This window comes from Schistocerca gregaria, chromosome 6 (assembly GCF_023897955.1).
Source record: "Schistocerca gregaria isolate iqSchGreg1 chromosome 6, iqSchGreg1.2, whole genome shotgun sequence".
Classification (NCBI taxonomy): Eukaryota; Metazoa; Arthropoda; class Insecta; order Orthoptera; family Acrididae; genus Schistocerca; species Schistocerca gregaria.
Window position 1 is genome coordinate 132,183,583 of NC_064925.1, and position 26,153 is coordinate 132,209,735.

Here is a 26,153-nt window from a genome sequence, read left to right on the forward strand (position 1 = left end):
ATAGCCCATTAACGCCATATTTCGCCTGCATTGCCCTAATGGATACGTTCGTCGTACGTCCCACATTGATTGCTGCGGTTACTTCACAGAATATTGCTTGTCTGCTAGCACTGACAACCCTACCCAAACACTGCTGCTCTCGATCGTTAAGTGAAGGCCGTCGGCCACAGCGTTGTCCGTGGTGAGAGGTGATGACTGAAATTTGGTGTTCACGGCACACCCTTGACACTGTAGATCTCGGAATACTGAGTTCCCTAGCGATTTCCGAAGTGGAATGTCCCATGCCTCTAGATCCAAGTCCGCAGCTTGTGGTCTCGCTGTAGCGTTCTCGCTTCCCGAGTACGGGGTCCCGGGTTCGATTCCCGGTGGGGTCAGGGATTTTCACCTGCTTCGAGATGACTGGGTGTTGCTGTGTCGTCTTCATCATCGTCATTCATCCCCATTACGGTCGGAGGAAGGCAATGGCGAACCACTTCCTCTAGGACCTTGCCTAGTACGGCGGCGTGGGTCTCCCGCTCTGTAAAGGAGAAGGGGACTTCATCATCATCATCTAGTTCCAACTACCACTCCGCGGTCAAAATCTCTTAATTTCCGACGAGCTGCCATTGTCACGTCCGAAATCTTTCCACATGACTCGTGTGAGTACATGTGACAGTTCCGCTAATGCACTACCCTTTATACCTTGTGTACACAATACTACAGCCATCTGTATAAGCACATATCTCTATCCCATCACTTTTGTCACCACCGCCTATAACGCCTGTCTGTCAGGGTACCTGACAGGGCACTGGCAGCAACTGGTAAATTTGACTTTTTCCATCCTCTTTCTTCAGTTATGCACAACTTTTGGACATCAGTGTAGCTCAAAATAATGTCTTGTATCACATCAACACTCAGCATAACGTTCACACCGCGATAAACAACCTTAGTATGTCTTTCTTCGTCGTTGTCTCCCTGGCTACAGTAAGTATCAACGCTCTCGGACTGAATGTTGTCACTCTCACGTGAGCGTACATCGCACTGAGCTACCATTAACGGTCCTCGGCTGCCTTCTACGACACACATAAATGGTCCCCCGGCCGGTAATTCTATGTGAGTAATTGAACGTTCTGCCACAGTTCCATTACCACCCGCTAGCCAGTAAAAAAGGAACGAGTAACGGAGAGTTATAGCTTGTCGGTTCCCACGAGAAGGATTTTTCACCATTGTCTGCATGTAACGCACGTTGCTCCACATAATCCCGCATATCACGTGTTATTTTTAACAGTAAAATCCCCAAATTCTGAGAAAGAAATTACGCAATAATAACTGCGAAAGGTCTTTATCAGTTTTTATGAAAAAGTTACCAGTAATTACTGTGATACGTCCTTGTCAATTTTGTATTTGTGAGCAGAAAAGAGGAGCGTTCCGTTCATGTTTGTTAACCCTCTTTTGTGTTGGATACTTCTATGTTTACGTCTTTTTTGACATGCTGTGAGCCATTGTTTCAGTTTCCTGGCGTTGCACTTAGAAATTAATGCCACTTGCTGCTATTATGAAATTATAGTCTTTATTTTAGCAGTTTTCCTAAAAGCCATTAGGTGAACTCTCACTGCCACCCAACTTAAGAGATTATCATTTACAGCACGTTACCCTAAATATAAAATTAGAGGAAAGTCTTCCTTGCAAACAGAGCCCAGTAAGTCGTAATCAATGGCAATATATAGTCATATGTGTAAGTAATGAAACCATGACAATTTAGAACCCATATACGGTGTTTCCCTTATGGTGGCACAATGTAGTATATCATGTACCTGTATGCTTTAAAATTTATTTTAAAAAGGTACTAGTGAGTACTTAACGCGGTAGCGATATCGTTGCTTTGAGCAGCTGCAATCCAGACAAGTAATGTTACGTGTCAATTTAGAGATTTGGTGCTGCTTACGGCATTCACTCGCTGATTCATTGCGTATTGTAAAACGAATTGTAATATTACTTAAGAGCCCAGTATCTTGCACTCATTCGTTTTATCTCTCACATCATTGGTGATTGCTTATTTTTCAGTGGTGGCTGCTGTGTAAGAGTACGTGAACACGCTAACTTTGGACACCTTACAGATTTATTGGTTATTTTTCGTTGAATGCTGTTAAACATGATATAGATGCCGCAGTCTGAAAGATACGACACTTGAATCTACTGGTCTCCTGCTCTTCTAGTTTCGATTAAACTTGGCATCAGGGTCGCGAGCACACTTTCAGTTGTGCACGTTTCAAGGAGCTTTTGCGCATGCGCAGCTCGCCTGGCGTAATTTACTTACAGGCCAAACACTTACCGATTTGAAAAAAAAAAAAAAAAAAAACGTGCACGGTTCGCGACGTGCACAGCCCTTGCGACTGCACTAGAAGTTTATGTCAGTGCCACTAGGTGGTAGCACACTACAGCAAACTTTTATCCCTGTTCACTCGGCATAAATCTTGCTAGATAATAGCACAGTCCTCAGATACGCTAATTCATTTTCTATATAGTAAAACTAGATCGGACGTAAGTGCTTGTTCAATTTGTACTGACAGTAAAACAATTTTGTGGGTTACTGAATGAGTTATAGAATATTATGTTATGAATTTTATCATACAATAATCCTTCTGAGACAGTGAGAATCATAAGCGCCTAAAGCCAATCACTCTCGATTGTGAAATTGTAGCATTTATTCATGCTTCTGAAATCCGTTGATCTTTGATGAGTCAGGTGTGTCTATGCTGTCGGCCCACACTGTAATCATAATGATTCACGAAATGCTGTATCACTGGTTTCTCTGATATTCACTTAAATGCGGGGTCGACAGCGGTGTACTTTAGGCCCTTGTGGATCTCAGTGCATCGTTTGTATTCTAGTCAAGTGACGATGTTGGTTGACATTACTACTTGAGTTTAATCATTTTCACAAGCGGCAGTTTGTGTTTGGGTTGGTTGTTTACTGTGCGGGAATCGGCTTTCGTGGTCAGTGCAAACATGAACTATGTTGTATCTATTTTAAACATTAACAGAAAAGTAAAGCTATGACACGTCGCGAGTCGTGCTTGGGTAGCTCAGTCGGTAGAGGATTTGCCCGCAAAAGGCAAAGGTCTCGAGTTCAAGTGTCGGGCTTGCACACAGCTTTAATCCGCCAGATACTTTCATATTAGCGCACACTGCGCAGCAGAGTGAAAATATTCTGGGAACATAACAGCAAATTCTCAGGAAAAAAATATGTGCAAAGGAACTAAGGACTCCAAGAACAGATCCTTTACTTGAGAGAGTGACGAAATCAAATGATCGTAACTACAAGCGAACATTTAACATGGAAGTGTACAGTTAGCGCAAATTGTTGTGTGGGTGCAGCGTAAGACTATCTGATTTTCAGCCCGAAAGTTATCGACCCTGTACATTTGTCCGAAGAAATGGAATAGCGCGAAAATTCCCAATTAATGTAAAACGGGGAGTTGCGGAAGCCTACACATTATTTCGTTATTGCCTCAAACTGTACTTAATTATGTACAAAACAATGAAATTCCACAAAAACAGTTCTTTCTATTGTCAGATAAGTTATGCATCTTGTTATTGTTGTTGTTCTTCTTCGCCGGCCGCGGTGGTCTAGAGGTTCAGGCGCGCAGTCCGGAACCGCGCTACTGCTACGGTCGCAGGTTCGAATCCTGCCTCGGGCATGGATGTTTGTGATGTCCTTAGGTTAGTTAGGTTTAATTAGTTCTAAGTACTAGGGGACTGATGACCACAGATGTTAAGTCCCATAGTGCTCAGAGCCATTTTTTTTGTTCTTCTTCTGACTATTATTGTTATTGTTAATATTGGCAGTGGCTATAGTGGCTATAGTTGTATAAACTTGTTGAAAACCAAAACTGTTATACAGCAGATGCTATTAATTTCGCACTGCCAAATTTACCTGAATCTAAAAATTTGTGAACACCCAGAATGTATACTCATGATGCCACAGTTTATATACATGTGATGATGAAGTACTTAGCCTATAAATTATGTTGTTTGAATAGACTCTGGTTCTCATGATATACCGTTCTATAAAAAATATACGTTTTCTACTGATCTACCCTCAATAAGCCGGCCGCGGTGGTCTCGCGGTTCTAGGCGCGCAGTCCGGAACCGTGCGACTTCTACGGTCGCAGGTTCGAATCCTGCCTCGGGCATGGATGTGTGTGATGTCCTTAGGTTAGTTAGGTTTAAGTAGTTCTAAGTTCTAGGGGACTAATGACCACAGCAGTTGAGTCCCATAGTGCTCAGAGCCATTTGAACCAACCCTCAATAATGTGTGTTTTTCGTAGTAAGGTAACTGTACTCAATGTGGCCTGTGACTCAATATAGCCTAATGCCTTTGCCTTGGTAACTATTTCAGGAATCCGACAGAAGGCACCTTTTGCGCATTTGGCAAACTACTTTAACTATCTCCACATCTCACAGGGAGCGCTGTGACTATCAGCCATTTCACTGATGAGCTTTTGTTGTTTGCCATTCAGTCATTATTTTGTGCAGGTAAGCCTTTTGCGTTACTCATTCGTTCCAGTTTTTCTACAAATTTCATACTGTGTCAGTTACTTTATGCAACTGTCCTGTTTGGACGTTTTTGTTACAGGAAATATGAGTTCTTCTCGGAAGTCTTATGTTAATAACCCTGACCGTTTCTGCTATATACGTGGTAGATATTGTGAAGAAAAGCGTAAACTGAACATTGGAGGAGGAAGGGTTGACCGCCGAACATGAACCTGACTGTAGGAAAATATAACCGCCATTACATATTAAACTTGTGTTTATAAAACAGTTTGTTAAAGCCTTAGATATGAATGGCGATTGCTTAAAATATATTTGTCAATCATTTCCTGGTCTAAATATGGAAAAGTTAAAAGCAGGAATTTTTGATGGACCACAAATCTGTGCTGTTTTAAACAACGATGATTTCACAAACCACATGGCTCAAGGAGAATTGGGAGTATGGACAAGCTTTGTATCAGTTCTTAAAAATTTTTGGGGGAAGGATATTCACAAATAGTAGACAAAGTGCTCCAGAATTTCCAAAAAGTGGGAGCTAATATGAGTCTCAAATTGCATTTTTTGCACATTCATTTAGACAAATTTCCTGACAACTCGGGGGATTACAGCGAAGAACAAGGGCAACAGCTCCACCAGGACATCAAGATTATGGAGGGAAAGGCCGTTGGGATCGCCATACATCAGACTGCTGCTGGGACTTGCAGAGAGGCTGTCCACATCAAAAACAACGAAAAAACCTATACAAAATATTTTTCTTAATTCTTATACGTTTTTATTATTATGATTAATTTTATTATTTTTTGTATCATTTATAGCACATTGTTTGCTTGAAATCATCTGATAACTTTAAAATAATGGTTTTAAAAAATATTTTCCTCTTTTCTTATAATTTAATTTCCAGTATAAATAGATAGTCTTTATCTCACTTAGCTCCCGTCTGGGGATATGCAGTTCCTACACGACTGCGCCGCCTGCAGATCATACAGAACAAAGTGCTACGAATCATTAGCAACGCTCCACGCTACACACGAACCGTGGATCTTCACCATGAATACCGCCTTGATACCCTCAAGGAAGTATTCTAAAAACACGCCACACGGCTATACAGGAACTCTAGAAACTCGAACAGTCCTTTCATCCTCACTCTGGAAACACAAGCGGCCAAAGACACTGCTAGCTAGGGCATAGCCACCTGTGGTAAACTAACATACGCAAACAAGCGACAAAGGTCGGCAAGCCCCTGCATATCAGCAACACTGACTGGTAATTACCAGCTGCTATTAGAGCCGACCAACAGGCCACAGCAGGGATACCGACGAGCTCGCCTGCTGACGCACAAACAATCCGCCAACATGACCTTACACTGTGCATCCGGTATATGACCTATCGGACACAAAAACGATAAGAAACCTAACTGTTGCAGGTTGCTGACGCTGAACGAGGACTCTACACCGGCACCCAGCACCGGCCTCCGCACAACGTCAAGGTATCGACTTGCATGATACCCACTACTAACAAAGCCTATCCTTGCACAACCTATCGCAGGCAGCAAGACATCCGCTACTGCTCTTACCACTCGACCTAGCTATCGCAGAGGTTTTTTCCCTTGGCTCTTGCCTTGGCACTTTTTTCCTCTGCCCTTCAAACCGCTACCATTCGACTTCGACCCAATCTATCTCCAGATGAGGGCGTATTAATGGTTAACCTTAACCAGACGTACGCAAACATCGCAGTACCCACATCCTGAGACACCTCACTTTAGTGAATACTAACCGTTATGCAGAGATGGCAGTAGACCTATTGAGTTGGCCATCATGCCGGTGTGGGCGTGGAGGGGCTCCACCTCTGTTTAAAAAAAATCAAAATGTAGAGTCAGTTCAACAAAAATATTATTATTTTCGTATTTAGCAGATCAAAATTACCTGAAATTGATTTACAAATCGCTTGCCCCAGAGTCAGTGATATCCTGTGTTATAAATGATACTTGACACCACGAGAACTTGATACTGAATACTAGTGCACCCTATCCGCCCTATTTGACTGCTTGTCCTGTGAACTATAAATTCTCGCTACAGTTGACTTCCTGCCTCATGTTGCAGCTGGCGCCAGTGCTATTTATGTATTCCTGAAGCGCCAGGGGGCACGGATGTCTGCTAATTGCAGCCCTACGCCGAGGTGAGGTGTGACCATGTGTGACAACGGGCTGGAGTCGCACCTGAAATAGCATCAACTTGAAACCAGCGCCGGGGGCCGTAGACATCTGTGGACAAGATTCTGTGTACAGCGGCAGGCGCGCCGGCCGGTCTTATTTACTTCCCCTGTGGGTGGGAGTTGGCCAGTGATAGCTGCCCCATGTAGATGGAAGACTGGGCGGCCGCTGTCTTCAATAGCGGGAGCCGCAGAACTGCGTGCAGTATCAAGTGGGTAAGAAACAAGTCAACACAGCCAGCCACTTCCTAAGACGGCAGCCGGCTTGATGAGGTGTAGGAGAAAGTGTGTGCAGCAGTAGTCCGGGCTCTCGATGGCTTGCTGTCAACGTGGAGCATTGAGCCCGTTCTGGAGGTGTGGGCGATGGTTATCTTTGCGCATCTAGGTAGGATACTGCGCCTCGAATGCAAGCTGTATTATCTGCGGTTTGTTTTGGCCACGATGGTTAAAGGAGATTGTGTTGATCGTGATCAGCTGCAAACCTTTGTAGTCCAGAAGACATGTCTGGTTAGTACTGTACAAGTGGTCACATTGTGGCTACTCAGAGGCCCCTGCAGGGCGTACTATATTAAAGCTGAGAACAGGTGTTTTATCGTTTGTAGTGTTCAGGTGTTCAGTGAATTTGTAGTAAATTGAACTCCAATAAAACCGCAAACAGTTTTATTCACAACCGGTTTTACTGCGTTAATGCAACATCTTCAGGTGTCACACAGATTAGTGCACGGAAACGCTCCCAATGTTCGGTGTCACAGAATCCAACAACATGAGGAGGGGAAGTGGTCAACAAATAATAACCAACAGAGCATTAGGGCGAATTGTGCAGGGGATGAGGCACAAAAACTAACCACAATCGAGAGTGAAAAAAAAAAATTAAAATGTGTGTGAAATCTTAAGGGATTTAACTGCTAAGGTCATCAGTCTCTAAGCTTACACACTACTTAACCCAAATTATCCTAAGGACAAACACACACACACACACACCCACGCCCGAGGGAGGACTCGAACTTCCGCCGGGACCAGCCGTACAATCGAGAGTGAACTTCAGATAATAGGACACCCCATTTATAGTGGCAAACCTTGTAGTTGGTTGTCATGAGGGTAGACCTCTACCGTATTAATGTTGACAACTTTCACGTGGTTGGATTCTGTGACTACGAACGTTGGGGGCGTCTCCGTGCGCTAATCCATATGACACCACTGACAACCAGAAGATACTCTTTAACGCAGCGAAACCGCACGTGAATAAATCAACTAAAAGCTGTTTGCGGTTTGAGTCAAGTATAATTTGCCATAAATTACAACGATTGTAGCTCCACATATTATAAAGTTGTATGTTCAGCCAATTTGTTTGATCTGTCCTTACGACTGGCATTTCCTGGTGTCCTCTCTTCATTTATAGCGGCTGATGTCAGCAGCTGGTAACATGGGTTGGTGTGTTCTAATATTGTATTTTGTTCTCTTGTGACTGATTGTATAGTATTAGTTAAGGTGTCGGCTTTTGATGGGTTGTGTTTTAGAATATGGCGTGTTAGACCTAGATTTGATTATTGCTTATCTTTTTGTGACTGTTTTACTGTTGTCAGTTATTGCTGGTGTATTGTTGGTGTCTCTTTCATTATAAAGTTGAAGAAATGCGAATGGCCAACTATTTTACTGTGTGTTCTATTGTGTTGGTTATTAAGCTTTGCACTTTGGTAGTTATCCTTACGTAACGTTATGCATGCGTCCAGAGCTACTGAGTCTGATTAATGGTCATTTTTAATCACTGTTAAGGATTTGGCCTGCACCTGTACAACCCCCAGCCATTTTCCACTCCCACCGTTTCCTGCGTCATGCGCTTAACATTAGTTTTCTGTCGCTTCGAAAATCCTGAGTGCGCAATATATCGCAGTTAAGGTGTCGAACTTGGGTTCTTTCCATTGTTATCACTGTAATACTGCTCTTCCTGTTCACCAACATTAATATCTTCGATTAGTCAGTGTCCATACTCATTGACTGACTAACACGTGCAAATACACTACTGGCCATTAAAATTGCTACACCACGGAGATGACGTGCTACAGATGCGACGTTAAACGGACAGGAAGAAGATCCTGTGATATGCAAATGATTAACTTTTCAGAGCATTCACACAAGGTTGGCGCCGCTAGCGACACCTACAACGTGCTGACATGAGGAAAGTATCCAACCGATTTCTCATACATAAACCGCAGTTGACCGGCGTTGCCTGGTGAAACGTTGTTGTGATGCCTCGTTTAAGGAGGAGAAATGCGTACCATCACGTTTCCGACTTCGATAAACGTCGGATTGTAGCCTATCGCGATTGCGGTTTATCGTAGCGCGACATTGCTGCTCGCGTTGGTCGAGTCATGAGTATGGAATCGGTGGGTTCAGGAGGGTAATAGGGTAATACGGAACGCCGTGCTGGATCCCAACGGCCTCGTATCACTAGCAGTCGAGATTACAGGCATATTATCCGCATGGCTGTAATGGATCGTGCAGCCACGTCTCGATCCCTGGGTCAACAGATGTGGACGTTTGCAAGACAACAACCATCTGCACGAACAGTTCCACGACGATTGCAGCAGCATGGACTATCAGCTCGGAAACCATGGCTGCGGTTACCCTTGTCGCTGCATCACAGACAGGAGCGCCTGCGAACCATCGCTGAACGATGAACCAGGGTGCAAGAATGGCAAAACGTCATTTTTTCGGATGAATCCAGGTTCTCTTTACAGCATCATGATGGTCGCATCCGTGTTTGGCGACATCGCGGTGAACGCACATTGGAAGCGTGTATTCGTCATCGCCATACTGGCGTATCACTCGGTCGCCTCTTGTTCGCATTGGCAGTACTTTGAACAGTGAACGTTACAGTTCAGATGTGTTACGACCCGTGGCTCTACCCTTCATTCGATCCCTGCGAAAACCTACATTTCAGCAGGATAACGCACGACCGCATGTTGCAGGTCCTGTACGGGCCTTTCTGGATACAGAAAATATTCGACTTCTGCCCTGACCAGCACATTCTCCAGATCTCTGGTCAATGGTGGCCGAGAAACTGGCTCGTCACAATACGCCAGTCACTATTCCTGATGAACTGTGGTATCGTGTTGAAGCTGCATGGGCAGCTGTACCTGTACACGCCATCCAAGCTCTGTTTGACTCAATGCCCAGGCGTATGAAGACCGTTATTACGGCCAGAGGTGGTTGTTCTGGGTACTGATTTCTCAGGATCTATGCACCCAAATTGTGTGAAAATGTAATGACATATCAGTTCTAGTATAATATATTTGGCCAATGAATACCCGTTTATCATCTGCATTTCTTCTTGGTGTAGCAATTTTAATGGCCAGTAGTGTAGGACCGAATCAGATCTTTCCAAGGCCGCAGAATATGGCATCACCTTCATTGTGTGCCATTTGTTAACCGAAGCGGTGTCCAGGCGAGGTTTAACACAACTATCGCGGAAACACGCTGTAAGAGTGAACCGTGAGATAATGTCTGCAGCTCTTGGTCAAAGTTCACAGACGATGCATTCATGTATAGGGAAGTCACAGCAGTATAAATCTGTTGCAAAATGCAGGAAGACGTGCAGATAATCAACGACTCGTGCAAACTGGCTGTTGGACGACATACATACATTGCCGAACAGCGCCGATATCGATCGCAAATCAATCAATGCCAGAAGTAAAAACAGTAAATTATGTAAGGATATTAGTCTAGAGCGATTTAAGAGAGAAAGTACGACTGAAATCTAATTTTCAAAAGGCACAGTTGCTGCTCCTTGGTTCAGCAGAAGGAACCTAAGGAAAGGTAACTCACCATGAAACAGGACGGTCACAAACTCTTGTCCGCATTATTCTTGGGCCTTCTTCTTTTTATTAGGTTGAATTAGCAGAAGCGAGATAGACAGGTAGGTAGACATATGAGGAGAATGAGTGAGGGGAGAGAGAGAGAGAGAGAGAGAGAGAGAGAGAGAGGGGGGGGGGGGGAGATGCAACATCCACGAGATAAATTTTAGCTACAGTCCGACGAGAGGAAATTATGCCTCTAACAGTTATAAACATCACCTATTCGATATATGAAAAAAACAGTGAAAACGGTGATAAATATGTAATTGGACATATCGATGTGTATCATACAAAGACAATGATAATTGTAAATTCCTTTTATGGTCTGTGTTTGTCTTCGTTTTGTTTTTACCTTTTCTTGGTTGGCTTTTGCAGGTCGCGGACGCAAGGCGCATATCAAACTGGTGTCTGTTAAGAAATTGTAATTATTTGTAATTGTTACTTGAGAATAGAGTGCATCATTATTATAAATATGAGTGAATAACTATTTGTCACTTTAATTCCTCTCTCAATAAGCATTATCTGTGTTAATTATTTCTTTCCGCTGCAAGGAGCGCAGCCATTGATGACAGCGATTTGTATCACGTTTTTATCTGTTTTCCTTACGAAAAAATCAAAGGTTTGCTTGATGAGAATTAGTCTAAATAGTACACAATACGAAAGTAAAGTTTAATAAACATTTCAAATACTTATCCTATTTGCTCTAACAATAGAAAGTCTCTATCGTCTGCCGCCATATTAACCATTATCTCAGCGGAAAATTCAAATTGCGCAACCCTGCAGACATAAATGCCGAAGGTAATAAAAATGTGTAAAAATAAATGTGCACCGGTGGACCCAAACTCATTTTAATGAAAATAATTCGAATCAGATTGGTTCTTTAAAAACAGTGCTCATAGCACGATCCATATAAAAAACTTTTTCTTGCTGATGTATGGAGCCGAAATTAATTACGCACGAGTTGCGAAGAATATTATTTCAGGTAACATACGTCAGTGTTGTGCGAGGCTGATATTCGGTGGTTTTAATGATCATTTTGCTGAAGATAACTGTTTCCATCATAATCAGTAGTTGTATAGAATCTGTTGTATGACCTGTGATTTCGTGACACTTACACAACTTACAGACAACACTTTAACACAACGTTAACTTGGAGTTCTTTAGCAACTTGACCAAATCTTTAGCCGGGAGAAAAAAATATTTAGTAATTACTCAATGTAATAAAATAAGATTATCATTTTCATTTACAAATTAGTTAAATACCAAACCACTGAATAACACAGCGAACGCCACAGAGAGAGAGGGGGGAGGGAGAGAGAGCGATTGAGAGAGAGAGAAATTAAGTAAGCGCTGCACTCGTCAAGAGTTTACTTATCGTAAACGATAGCGTCAAACAGGTAAACAACTTGAAAAGATTTAAAATCCTGAGAGCGGGCGTTTCAGGACGAATCAAGAAAGTTGCCATTTCACCCAGTTATTCCGCTCACTTCCGTTATTCCATGGTATAATGCACACCAATGGCTGCAGGAGAAAAGGTGAGAAATAGAACAGCTTGGTTGATGTAAGAGTTGAGTGTGCATTTTTCTTTCTTTTTGTTCCTTTCTTGCTTTGCCGTTCTAGCGCTTAGCTTGAAAATTATTGGCTGTTTAACACGTTGATTACACAAATCCATGATGCAATGACGTCTTTAGCTGAGCATGAAGCGCAAACTACTCGAAACAAAAGACTGCGAGTTTAGCCCAGACTAAGGCCGGCGGGTTTGCGCCGAGTCTACGCGGAAGTGGACTGATAAGGCTGTGATAAGAGGTCTGAGGTAGGCATGCGTGAGCCCGCTGATACGTCCTTCAGGAGTATGGGACAAAGACACTCACCTCCTCGTGTTATTTGCTTAGTGAGTGTAATAGCGCTGAAAACCTATCTGTCGGGCTCATGTAACACTATTCTATTTACAGACTGTGTACACTCAAGTTGCATATGTCACTTCAGACGTTAGCGGATGCAAGTGTCGAACCCTCGTGTACAAAACGGCTTCAAACGTCTGAATATCATACAAATGAGTAAATGGGTATGATATTTGACGGCCTTAAAAGCGAGAAATAGTTTAGAAAAGGTTTGAAATTATGTGTAAAGTTTGTTGGAAGTCGGAAAGTGTTGTTCTCACTCTCAAACAATGGATGAGTACACACTAGAAGATTGCACACCGCTTTAAGAAAAGCTAGTTTATAAGGTAACATCTCCTGAACTGTGTAGCGCACAAAGATATAATTTGTCAGGCACATTCAGTGGTCTATGTGGGTATTGTCTGAAAATTATATTGCGAATTGCTTTAGCAGTAACAAATGTCAACACTGTCACTGACGTTTTACTGCATGCACAACGAAAACGTAGTAAGTGTCTAACTTTTTTTTGTTTTTCATTATTTTGTGAGGGGGTGTTTCAGCTCTCAAACACGAAGTGCAGGTACTTTGCGCGCCATGATTGCGCTGCCTGAAGGCATACACAGTTCATAATTTTAATAATGGGTTGGTACAAAAGTTCGTAGCTCTTTTCCATAAGTTTAATAAACACAACATTGACACATAACAGAGACTTTCGTCATCAATAATATATTCTCCTCCATCATTCACAACAGTCTACCACACTACCATAGCTGGGGTAGCTTTTCCATTCCGCGACTGTAGAAATCACGTGGTTTTGAAGTGCAGAACTCGTCGAACGATGTTCGGAGCGTTTTTTTCATTCGGAAAAGAAGTTCCTAGGAAGTTTTTTTCTATACAAAGCGGAAAAGGTGAAAATGTTAGGGTGCAAGATCAGGTGACTAGCGTGGTTGCGGAATGGCTTCCTAATTCAGCTCCTGTATAGTGTTTACGTCAGTTTAGCGAAATGCGGGCGAGTGTTCTCGTATAGTAACATCACTTCACTCAGCGTTCCTGGTCGTTGTTCTTGGACTGCGTCTGCGAGACATCTCAGCTGTTGACAGTAAATGTCAGCAGTAATGGTTACACTTCGGGGAGGCAATTCGCAGCAAACCACACGGTCGCTGTTCCACAGACGCATAACGTTATCTTTGGTGGATGCACGCAGGTCTTCGTAGTTCGTGGTTTGTTTGGGCTCAACCATTCCATTTGTTAGCATAAAGAGACCAGTTCTAGTAACTACTAACTATACAGGCTAGGAATGGTGAGTGTTGTTCACCAGCCAATTGATGACGAACAAACAGAGATGCATATATCGCCCTCCGCTCATTTTTGTGATTTTGGCTTAGACCATGCGGTACCCATAAATCTGATTTTTGAACCTTTCACCTGCCAGCTGATCACGTTTGCCAGTTCTAGAGTATACTGACGTGGATTATTGTAGATTAATGCGATTAAACCACCTTCATCAAATCTTGAAGGTCTTCCTGAACGTGGAGAGCCACTAATGGTTTCCTCCTTGAAACGAGAAAACCATTTTCTTCTCGTGCTCTGTCCAGTGGCGCATATGTTTGTGGCTGTCTCCGCTGCTGTCACCACTCTGTTGAACTCGAACGGAAGAATACGTTGCCGGCCGGAGTGGCCGAGCGGTTCTAGGCGCTTCAGTCTGGAACCGCGCGACCGCTACGGTCGCAGGTTCGAATCCTACCTCGGGCATGGATGTGTGTGACGTCCTTAGGTTAGTTTGGTTTAAGTAGTTCTAAGTTCTAGGGGACTGATGACCTCTGAAGTTAAGTCCCACAGTGCTCAGAGCCATTTGAACCATTTTTTGAAGAATATGTCGGAAATGTTCCGATTTCACCACTTGGCAATCCATTTTCTAGCGTCCACTGGTTCACTTGATATCTACAAATGGCAAAATGACAATATGTAAACTCAATTAGCAACAGTGAAATACAAATAAAAATGACAATCAATAGCAACCGGAACACCAGCATGCACAACAAAAACGCTACGAACATATGCTCCCACTTATTACCTGCCTTACTGAGTGAGTGCATTTAAGGCAGATACTTTAAAGAGTTAAGTGACGAAGAAATAAATAACTATCGTGTTTCAAATATGTACAGTTGTTAAAGGCAAATCTATTAAAAGTAACCCTGCGTTCAGATTCAAAGAACCAAGGGATGCCTATCTGCTTTCGCGTGACCATCTTCCACATGGCGTCATTCGGTCTACGAGAGAATATGGGCTCAGTAGTATAAAGAAGACAGCGGGAAGACTTTATTTACTGCAATAAATTTCAGTTAGTAACAGCGAATGTACTGTTCAAAAATCGCGAGAAAAGGAGGTAAGCTTGGGAAAGACCTGGAGATGCGAAAAGATTTCAGCTCGATTATATTGTGGTCTGACAGAATTTCCGAAATCAGATATTCGATTTTAAGGCGTACTCAGGAGCAGATACAGGCTCGGATCACAATTTAGTAACGATGAAGAATGGAATTTTGACTTCTTCTGTGGCTGCTGCGCTACAGTCGTCTTGCAACGACAATATATTTTAAGTGTACTCAAAATAAAACGTCTCTGAATATAACAGTGTTTTAGATTACTAGACATATAACGTTCTAACAAAATGAACAATAAACTGAGGTTCAAGCAATTGCCCAGACTAATCAATGTGGAGAGAAGTGGAATACTGAAGTACTGAGGAATAATCAGATGCTTTTGAAATTCCCATAGACGGTTGATGCAGCGTTAGCGAATATCACAGTTGGCAGGTCAGTTTAAGAGAAACGGACAACTTTAAAAAGCGCAACCACAAAGTTTGAATAGGAAAACATACTTACAATGAAGCTCACTGAGAAGTGATCTGAACTAACAGAAGAAATACACCGTAAAAAAAAAGATCCACCCCGAAGAAATTATCCACAAGGGACGGAAATAGGTAGATGCGATGAACATGTACATACAAACAAATGATAACAATTTTATAAAAATTGGATGATTTATTCAGCAGAAAGTACTTCATAAACTGAGCAGATCAGTAACGCGTTAGTCCACCTCTGGCCCATATGCAATCAATTATTCGGTAGGCGTTGACTGACAGAATTATTTGATGTTATCCTGAGGGATTCCGTGCAAAATTATGTCCAATTAGCACGTTAGATCGTCAAAATCGGTCTTCTTGTGGTGTTGTACGCTGTGAACGTCCTTCACTATAGCGCCTGGACAGGTTTCCTGTCTGCTGGAATCGTTGCCATAATACTGAGATTACACTTTGTGGCACACGGAGGGTCCGTGCTAAAACCTGCTGTATTTGACCAGCCTCCCGTCGCCCTAGTATTCTACCCCTCATAAAGTCATCAATATGTGTTCTTTGAGCCATTTTCAACGCACAGTCACCATTAGCACGTCTGAAAACATCTGAACTCTTACTCCCTGCACCGTACTCTGACATGAACCAACACACCTCTGCGTATGTGAGCTGCTGCCAGCGCCACCGTGCGACGAACGCAGGTCAAACGGACTGCATGGTACCCCGATGTGATTTAAACCCGCAAACCGCCCACCAGAGCGTTGTTTCACCATGTATCACCATTATCCTTAATTTATGAGCATGAGTGTATATATGGATGTCTCTTCTATCGATCGTCAGGTCCATTTTCTCCGGTGTTTCGGCAGGAATTTACAGTTTCGTTTTTGAGTGAAACGAGTCAGCCCAGACAAGCCTTGCTCCATGTTTTGTATACGACGACCAGCGTCGACGAAAAGCGTCTGTTTGGTTCCAATTACAAATAAAATGGTTTTTAAATGGAATTTTTACGTTCTCTTTCGATAGAGCGATCCCAAAGTAGTTAAGTGCATTAATCGTATTATCGATATGTATTAACAGGAACAATAAAACACGAAGACTAATCAGTAGTTCACCAATGACTAAGCAGCGCTCCTGCATGGCGATCAGCGCGGGCGGTGCTGTCGATGGTAGGGAGCTGGTTATTCTTCGTGTGTTATTGTTCCTGTTAACACATATCGATAAAAGGAACATCGGACTAGACTAATCTGGCACTGCTCTGTCGAAATGTCACGTAAAATTCCACTTTACAATTAATTTTGTTTGTAACGTGAAACAAAAGCGATGCTTTCCATCGACGCCGGGCGTCGCATGAAAGACGTAATGAGAAGAATTTGTCTGGGCAGACGCCAGCTACATGTTGCTAAAACGAAATTGCAAATATCTGCCGAAACAAGGACAAAATGCGGCTGACGACTCTTGGGAGACACACCAGGTTCTTAGATGTGTATACGAGGGCCGTCTGAAAAGTCCGTGCACAGTCCGAGAGATGATACCACCGGCGCGTATCGAGGTGATGTTTAGTTAGTAGCACCTTTGGAAAGAACGCACACCAAATTTCAGCCATATTGGTCTATTTATTTGTGTTTGGCATTCGTGTGAATCAAGAAAGTCGAGTGATTGTCAAAAAATGGACGAAAAAGGATTTCGTGTGGTGATTAAAGATTACTTTATGAAAGGCAAAACGCCTCAGGAGACTAAAGAGAAGCTTGATAAACATTTCTGTGACTCTGCACCTTCGATTAGAACATTTTATAAGTGGTTTCAAATTTTCGGAGTAGCCATATGGGCACAAGTGATGCTGAACGTTCTGGACTTCCTGTGGAGGTTACGACTCCAGAAATCATTGATAAAATCCATGATATGGTGATGGATGACAGAAGAGTTAAAGATGCGTGAAATTACTAGTGATGTGGGCATCTCGAATGAACGGGTACATAATATTTCGCACAAACATTTGGACATGAGAAAGCTATCCGCAAGATGGGTTCCACGATTGCTCACGCTTGACCGTGTGAAGTGTTGCAAGGATGGTTTGCAGCTGTTTATGAGGAATCCGCAGGACTTGTCGTTTCGTCACTGTGGATGAAACATGGATACATTAATACACTCCTGAGACCGAACAACAATCTAAACAATGGGTTACCTTACCAAGGGAGAGTCTTTTGGGATTCGCAAGTGATAATCCTTATCAACTATCTGGAAAATGGTAAAACTATTACATCGTTATTGGACCGTTTGAAAACCGAGCTGCAAGAAAAATGCCGGCAATTGTACCGCAAAAAAGTCATTTTCCATCACGACAATGCACCAGCGCACACCTCAGCAGTTGTGGTCGCAAATTTAATGGAAACAGGATACCAACTCGTTTCACATCCCCCCTATTCTCCAGATAAGGCTCCCTCGGACTACTGTTTGACCCCAATAATTCGAAGAAATGTCTGGCGGGACAAAGATTTTATTCAAACGTGGAGGTGATTGCAGCAACTAATAGCTAATTTGCAGACTTCGACAATTCCTGTTATTCAGAAGAGATCAAAAAATTAGAACAGCGTTGGACGAAGTGTATAAGTCTTAAAGGAGTCTATGTCGAAAAATTAAAAAGGTTTACCCCAAACACGTACGTTTTACGTTTGCACGGACTTTTCAAACGCCCCTCGTATATAGAGTGAACCAGAACTCTACCGACAAATTTCCAGAGGTGGTAGTATGGACAAAAAACAGTCTTGTAAACTAGGGCTTTAAAATTTATGTCTTAAAAACTATGAGCACTTGTTCATCTTCGCTACTGTGACACACATGTCTTCTACTGAACAAGTAAGGTATGTATTTTAGCGGCTATGCTTACTGGACATTTTTTTGGTGTTCTACCTTTCACCAAAATATGGAGAAAAATGCTTGCTGCACAAGAAAAGCGATTCTTTCACATTATCGAAGACGAACAAATGCTCATCGATCTTAAGATATTCGGTTTTGACCATTCCTCTCTTGTGCCAGCCTTTCCATCACAGATTAGCAATTGCAACTTAAGTCCTAAATTATTTGCTGGATTTACTCCAATCTCTGTCCTTATCTACAGTTTGTACCTTGTACAGTTCCCTCTAGGACCATGGAAGTTAATCGTTGATGTCTTAATATAGGTTCTACCATCCTGTCCCTTGTTCTTGTCAGTTTTTCTATCTATTTCTTTCCTCGCCGATTCTGCGGTGAATCTACCCATTCCTTACCTTACCAGTTCACCTAACTTTCAAAATTCTTCCGTAGCACCACATTTCCGATGATTCGATTCTCCTCTGTTCTGGTTTTCCCACAGTCCGTGTTTAACTACTATGCAATGCTGTGCTCCAAACGGACGGTCTTCGAAATGTCTTCCGCTAATTAAGGCCTATGTTTGACACTAGTAGACTTCTCACGGCAAACAATGCCCTTTTTCAAAGGGATAGTCTGTTTTTTATGTCCTCCTTGCTCCGAACATCATGAGTCATTTTTCTGCCTACATAGCCGAATTCCTTTCGTCGTCTGCTTTGTGATCCTCAGTTCTTATATTTCTCACTGTTCTCATTTCTGCTACTTCTCATTACTTTTCTTTTCTCTTCTATTTACTCTCAATTCATATTCTGTATTCATTAGACTGTTCTTTCCATTCAACAGATCCTGAAATTCTTCATTCTCTCTGAGGACACTAATGACACCAGCAACTCTTATCACTGACGTCCTTTCACCTTCAGTTTTAATCCCATCATTCAATCTTCCTTTTATTTCCGTTACTGCTTCTTCGATATATGGATTGAACAATAGAGACGAAAGACTGCATCCCTGTCTTAAACCCTTTTTAATTCAAGCACTTCGTTCTTGGTCTTCTAGTCTAACTGTTCCCTCTTGGTTCTTGTAACATTCTGTATATTACCAGTCCTTCATTATAGCTTACCCCCATTTTTCTCAGAAGTTAGAAAATTTTGCGCCATTTTACACTGACGAATGCTTTTCGCCGGTCGACCGATCCTATGAAACAGTCTTTACTTTCTTCAGTCTTTGCTACGGTCGCAGGTTCCAGTCGTCCCTCGGGCATGATGAAGACAACAGCAGCCATCGCATACAACAAACGGAGCACGACTGAAGGCGTGACTCCAAGCTATGACACTAGTTACTGCCCGCCATCCATGTGGAGCACGTGTTGGTCCCACCGCGGACGTCTAGACTGAGCCACACACAACTGATTTCATCAAAGTGTAGGGGCCTGAAGATGGCGTTGACGCAACGTCGAAACTAGTAGCGAAGTAAATAAAAAATCTTAAGTACAGCTGGAAGAATTTAATTTTTAATAAAAAGTCAGTATGAACTTCATCTAACAGAGCCTCAGTTTTCTTTTGCATTCTTCTGTATATTTTTCTTGGATGCATGAGCTGTTAAGACGACTTTGCGATAATTCCCGCGCTTTTCTCCTCTTGCAATCTGCGAAATTGTGTGGATGATGTTTTCGAATGTCTGTTGGTGTATTGCCAGACTCATACATTCTACATAACAACGTGAATAGTTGTTTTGTTGCCACTTCCCCCAATGATTTTAGAAATTCCGATGAAATATTATCTGCTGGCTTATTTGATCTTGTTCAAAGCTCTGTTAAGTTCTGATTCTAATACTTCTTCTAACTCTTCCCCGTCGATTCCTGTTTCTTCTTCCAACACATCATGAAACATCTTCTGGTCATAGAGGCTTCTATGTAGTCTTTCCACCTGTCCGCTCTCTCCATAGCATTTAATAGTGGAATTCCTACTGCACTCTTAACATTAGTGCCCTTGCTTTTAACTTCACCGAAGGTTGTTTTGACTTTTCTCTATGTTGAATCAGACCTTCTGACAATCATTTCTTTTTCGATTTCTTCACATTTTTCATGCAGCCATTTCGCCTTAGTTTCCCTGCTCTTTCTATTCATTATTTCCATATTAACAACTCTCAATGTTTATCAGAGACGTGGTGGAGCAGTATCTGTACATCACATATGAATATTTCCTTTAGAAATTATAGGTGTAGTAAAATACTTCGACCCGGCACGATCATCAACACACGTTACCGTATACTGTATCATTAAGTTCGTTCGATTATGCTATCTACGACCGAATGACGCTCCATTCACTATCTCCTGACAACTTCATGTCGATACCGTTCAGCGATTTCCTTATCTCACGGAAAACATGACGCTTGTGATACCATACGTGTGGGAGTTCGGGTACTACACGCGTTGTTTTATCTACAGAGAACTTGGAGCACATTCCTGCCACACCCCGTTCGGGCGCGTCAGACATACGTAATTCTCAAGAATACTGCTTGTTCAAGATTACAGCAAGCTCTCCATCTGTCACGAATGTTTTGTTGCAGATTTATGTCCGTAAACATTCTTTGTAGGCCAGACTGATCGGTCGCCAGTCTACTGTGGTTGTGACGTGGTGTGTTTATTTGATATCGACATTTGACAGGCGCTATTGAAGTGGAGCGTCTTTAATAAAATCAGTTTTGATTGGCACTTCTGTTTAAAACGGAGTTGTTAAGACGCACTGTTATAGGTTGTGCCAGTGGTTCGAAATAAAAAAATACCTTCCGAATACGCCTCTTTTACAGTCAGTTGAGCACTTATGAAAAGAGGTAACATATAAAACAGCTCAAGACAGATGCTGTCTAGAAAGATACATTAGTTGTCACTGTTATCTATTTAGTGACAGTATCGTGGTGCCAGCTTACAACATGACAATGCTCGACCACACATGGCACGTGTCCCTATGAACTGTCGCCGCGATGTTGAGATATTCCCATGGCCAGAAAGACGCCCCAGTTGCATCCCTGTTAGAACATTTCTGGGACCCTCTGGAACGTCAACTCTGTCCCAGTGTTAGTCAGTATCCAGAATATAACGGACCAGTCACTAACATTTGCGGACCAACTTCCCTCAGGAGAGAATACAAAAGAGTTTGTGCCACCTTTCCGAACCGAATCAGTGCATTCGTCCAAGTCAGACGGGGCGCACCGTCATACTAATAAGTGGGCACTTACTGCCGCGTACTTTGTAAATTTGACTCAATACTGTAATCACTATAATAACATAACATAACATAACTTCTCAACCTGTTGTGTTTCGTCTTCCCCTCTGGGTGCTTCAATCGTATTATCAGGTAGTATATCTAGCTCTATCGCCACGTTCAACTTCATAACTACTATCTATTTTCCTTTTTTTAAAATCTCGCTATAACTGGTTTTCAAGTCGCTTTCCAAAACCTGCTCTATTAACATCTTGGATTCACTGTTGAGGTTCATCTGCACTAAATGCATCAAGTACAATATTATTAGGAAAAAAACACGTCACGGTGTACATATAATCCATTAACCAGTATTATTTCTCCGCTTCTCAGTTTGCGAATATGTAGAATTCATCTCTGATTTATGAGAATAGTTTTAAGGAGATGAAATCCTTTGATGTATTCCTCTGTTGATTCTGAATTTTTGGACATCTTGATCGAGCATTTTAGAGAAAGTTGTATCATTAAACTATTTTGTCCCTGACTATACTAACATACATTGAATCGATGCCTAGTTTCTCAAGGTATGTTACATAGATTTTGTTGAAAGTAATTCGAAAGCTTTCAGAAAATCTGTCGAGACAAAGTAATACTTCATACTCATTATTCAATTATATAATTTCGTTTCCTATTTGCAAATGGTCCACTTGTAAAACCAGTCTGGTCCTTTACGAGATTAAAATCAAATATTTTTTTCTGCGCAGTTTGTGATAATTTTAATGAACATTTCGTACATTACGGGGAGAAGGGTGATAGGTCTGTTTAACGTCTTGCCTGCCTCTTTTCTTTTGAAATTGAACAGTTATAGTGTTGTGGTACTATTTTGCTTTGCAGACATTTTGTCAATAAGTTTAGAAGTTCCCCTTGTAGTACTTTTCCTCCAACTTTAAAAATTTACTTTAAAATGTAATCCAAAGATGCCGTTTTCTTGATACCTGGACTGGCTTTGTAGACGCATCATATGAAAGAGGGTGCACATCATTGTCGCCATCTGGGATGAGTCGTGTCATTAGATCGAAACAATAAGCAACAACAGTGGTCCTAAGACGACTTCATGAAGCACTCACGACGACTTCCATATGGGAAGCTATGAAACTGTCTTCGGCGACTGTTGCACTAAGGCCGGCCGCTTTGGCAGAGCGGTTCAAGGCGTTTCAGTCCGGAACCGTGCTGCTGCAGGTTCGAATCCTGCCTCGGGCATGGATGTGTGTGATGTCCTTCGGTTAGTTACGTTTAAGTAGTCGTAAGTTTAGGAGACTGACGACCACAGATGTTAAGTCCATTAGCGGTTAGAGCCATTTGAACCATTTTTTATTGCACTAAGACGTTTTGTAGGCACTGGTGTGCACCTTGCCCTACTCCTGCAATCTGGGTGGTAGATCCACAGTGCAGTAGCAACAGTGGTTCAGATATTTATGGTAGTGTCCGGAATATACCACAGGTTATTCAAAATAACACAGTCGATTTCTATGAAGGTGCTAAGACACATTCTTGTGGTACTGTTGACAGTGCAAGGTTTATGTGCGAAAATGCGAACTATCTTGCTCTGTGACAACAGCAGTGAGCTTCATAACGCAAAAGCGTGGGTACATCACTGTTACGTTAGGAGATTATTTGGAGTATCTTGTGTCATCAGATCGTAACAATAAGTAACAATAGTGGTCCTAAGACGAATTCCTATTGCGCTCACGAAATGCACTATTCATGCCTTATGGGAAGCTATAAATCTGTCTTAATCGCTAACTGTAGCTCTAATGTTGGACGTTTTGTAAGAACTGGTGTGCGCCTCGCTCCATTCCTTATGGCTGGGTCGTTGAGCTACAGTGAGTAGCAACAGTGGTCCAAATATTTGTGCTACTTTTGGAACTATGCGTTAGGATATTGAAAATAACACAATCCACCTGAAATCCTGCAATCAAACGATCTCCTAAATCTTCTGTCTGTATGGATCGTAACAATATGCAGCAATAGTGGTCCTAAGATACATCGTTGTGGTACTGTTGACAATGCAGAGATCAGACCACGTGTAAAAATGCCGACTGTCTTAGTGAGCGACAGCAGAAATGAGACGCACCATAATAAAGCGTGTGCACATCATTGTCATCATCAGTAGCTCAGTTGGAGTGCCTTGTGTCATTAGATCGTAATAATAAGCAGTAATAGTGGTCCTTAGATGAATCGACAGGAAGTGCAGAATGGCTAAGCAGGGATGGCTAGAGAACAAATGTAAGGATGTAGAGGCTTATCTCACTAGGGGTAAGATAGATACAGCCTACAGGAAAATTAAAGAGACTTTTGGAGAAAAGAGAAACCACTTGTATGAAAATCAAGAGCTCAGATGGAAACCCAGTTCTAAGCAAAGAAGGGAAAGCAGAATGGTGCAAGGAGTATATACAGGGTCTATACAAGGGCAATGTACTTAAGGACAGTATTATGGAGACGGAAAAAGATGTAGATGAAGATTAAATGGGAGATTGAGCAAGATGTATGAGTCACGCGAAATACCCTCAGACTTCAGGAAGAATTTAATAATTCCAATCCCAAAGAAAGCAAGTGCTCACAGATGTGAAAATCAAACTATCAGTTTAATAAGTCACAGATGCAAAATACTAACGCGAATTCTTTACAGACGACTGGAAAAACTGATAGATGCCGACCTTGGGGAAGATCAGTTTGGATTCCGTAGAAATATTGGAACATGTGTGGAAATACTGACCCTACGACTCATCTTAGAAGAAAAATTAAGGAAAGTGAAATTACGTTTCTGGCATTTGTAGACTTAGAGAAAGCTTTTTGACAATGTTGACTGGAATACTCTCTTTCAAATGCTAAAGGTGGCAGGGGTAAAATACAGGGAGCGAAAAGCTATTTACAAATTGTACAGGAATCAGATGGCAGTTATAAGAGTCGAGGGGCACGAAAGGGAAGCAGTGGTTGGAGAGGGAGTGAGACAGGGTTGTAGCCTGTCCCCGATAATATTCAATCTGTATCTTGAGCAAGCAGTAAAGGAAACAAAAGAAAAATTCGGAGTAGGTATAAAAATCCATGGAGCAGAAATAAAAACTTTGAGGTACGCCAATGATATTCTGATTCTATCAGAGACAGCAAAGGACTTGGAAGAGCAGTTGAACGGAATGGACAGTGTCTTGAAAGGTGGATATAAGATAAACATAAACAAAAGCAAAACGAGGATAATGGAATGTAGTCGAATTAAGTCGGGTGATGCTGAGGGAATTAGATTAGGAAATGATACACTTAAAGTAGTAAAGGAGTTTTGGTATTTGGGGAGCAAAGTAACTGATGATGGTCGAAGTAGAGAGGATATAAAATGTAGACTGGCAGTAGCAAGGAAAGCATTTCTGAAGAAGAGAAATTTGTTAACATCGAGTATAGATTTGTCAGGAAGTCGTTTCTGAAAGTTTTTGTATGGAGTGTAGCCATGTATGAAAGTGAAACATGGACGATAAATAGTTTGGACAAGAAGAGAATAGAGGCTTTCGAAATGTGGTGCTAGAGAAGAATGCTGAATATTAGATGTGTAGATCACATAACTAATGAGGAGGTATCGAATAGAATTGGGGAGGAGTTTGTGGCACAACTTGACTAGAAGAAGGGATCGGTTGGTAGGACATTTTCTGAGGCATCAAGGGATCACCAATTTAGTATTGGAGGGCAGTGTGGAGGGTAAAAATCGTAGAGGTAGACCAAGAGATGAATACACTAAGGAGATTCAGAAGGATGTAGGTTGCATTAGGTACTAGGAGATGAAGAGGCTTGCAAAGGATAGAGTAGCAAGGAGAGCTGCATCAAACCAGTCTCAGGACTGAAGACCACAACAACAACAACAACAACAACAGACGAATTCCTGTCGTGCTCACGACAATACACCTTCGGTGCCATATCGGAAGCTATTGAAACTGCCTTACTAGTTGACTACGGTACTAAGGCATTTCGTGGGGTGTGTACCTTGCCCAGCTCCTGCTTGGGTGGTAGAGTTACGGTTCAGTAGCAGCAGTGGTCCAAAAATTTGTGGTGCACTCAGTATGATTCAAAATAGCTTATTCCACGTGAAATCCTGTAATCGAACACCATTGTATTGCTGTCGTCTGTTCAGATCGTAACAATATTCAGTAGTGATGGTCTTAGGATGGACTCCTGCGGTAGTGGCGGTGCCATATGCTGTGTTGGCCACGAGCGGGCGGCTCACCTGGAGTGCCTGGTGTCTGGGTTGGGGCTCGGCCCCCTGGCCGCGCTGCCTCCAGGGGCGCCTCCAGCCCCCGCGACGCCGCCCGCCGCCGCCGCCAGCTGCGCCTCGCTGTAAGACTTGAACGTGACGAGGCGCCGCCCCGTCCCGGCTTCGGACGCCAGCGACGACACGGAGAAGAGCGACAGGTCCGTGGTGACGGACTCGTGCGACGGCGAGCGCAGCATCTTCCACGGGGCCGCGCGCGCGACAGCTGCCGGTTTGTTGACGTCTGCGACGGCTCTCCGCGCCCGCGCCCGAACACTGTGCACTCGCGACTCGACTGCAGCTGGGGCAGACGCGACCGCGCCCCGAACGCGCCAGTCACGTGGGCCGCGCCGCGGGCTCCAGTGCAGCGCATCCGAGCCCCTCCCCTCGCCACCCCTCAACCCCACTCTGCCCCTTCCAGGCCGCCAGAACCCGTTGCTTACTTTCTGCTACGGTCGATAGCCGCCGCGCCGGGCTGTACTGCACGGAGACT

General features: G+C 42.8%; 1 protein-coding gene across 1 annotated transcript in view; it reads right to left on the bottom strand.

Annotated features, from left to right (window-relative positions):
• LOC126278770 (uncharacterized) overlaps positions 1 to 25,933 on the bottom strand; it is a 306,735-nt gene extending 280,802 nt beyond the window's left edge. The window contains exon 1 of the mRNA XM_049979046.1: positions 25,637 to 25,933. Within this exon, the coding sequence (XP_049835003.1) occupies positions 25,637 to 25,860 (224 nt within the window). The 5' untranslated portion in view covers positions 25,861 to 25,933. The remainder of the gene's footprint in view (positions 1 to 25,636) is intronic.
• Positions 25,934 to 26,153: the final 220 nt, after the last annotated feature.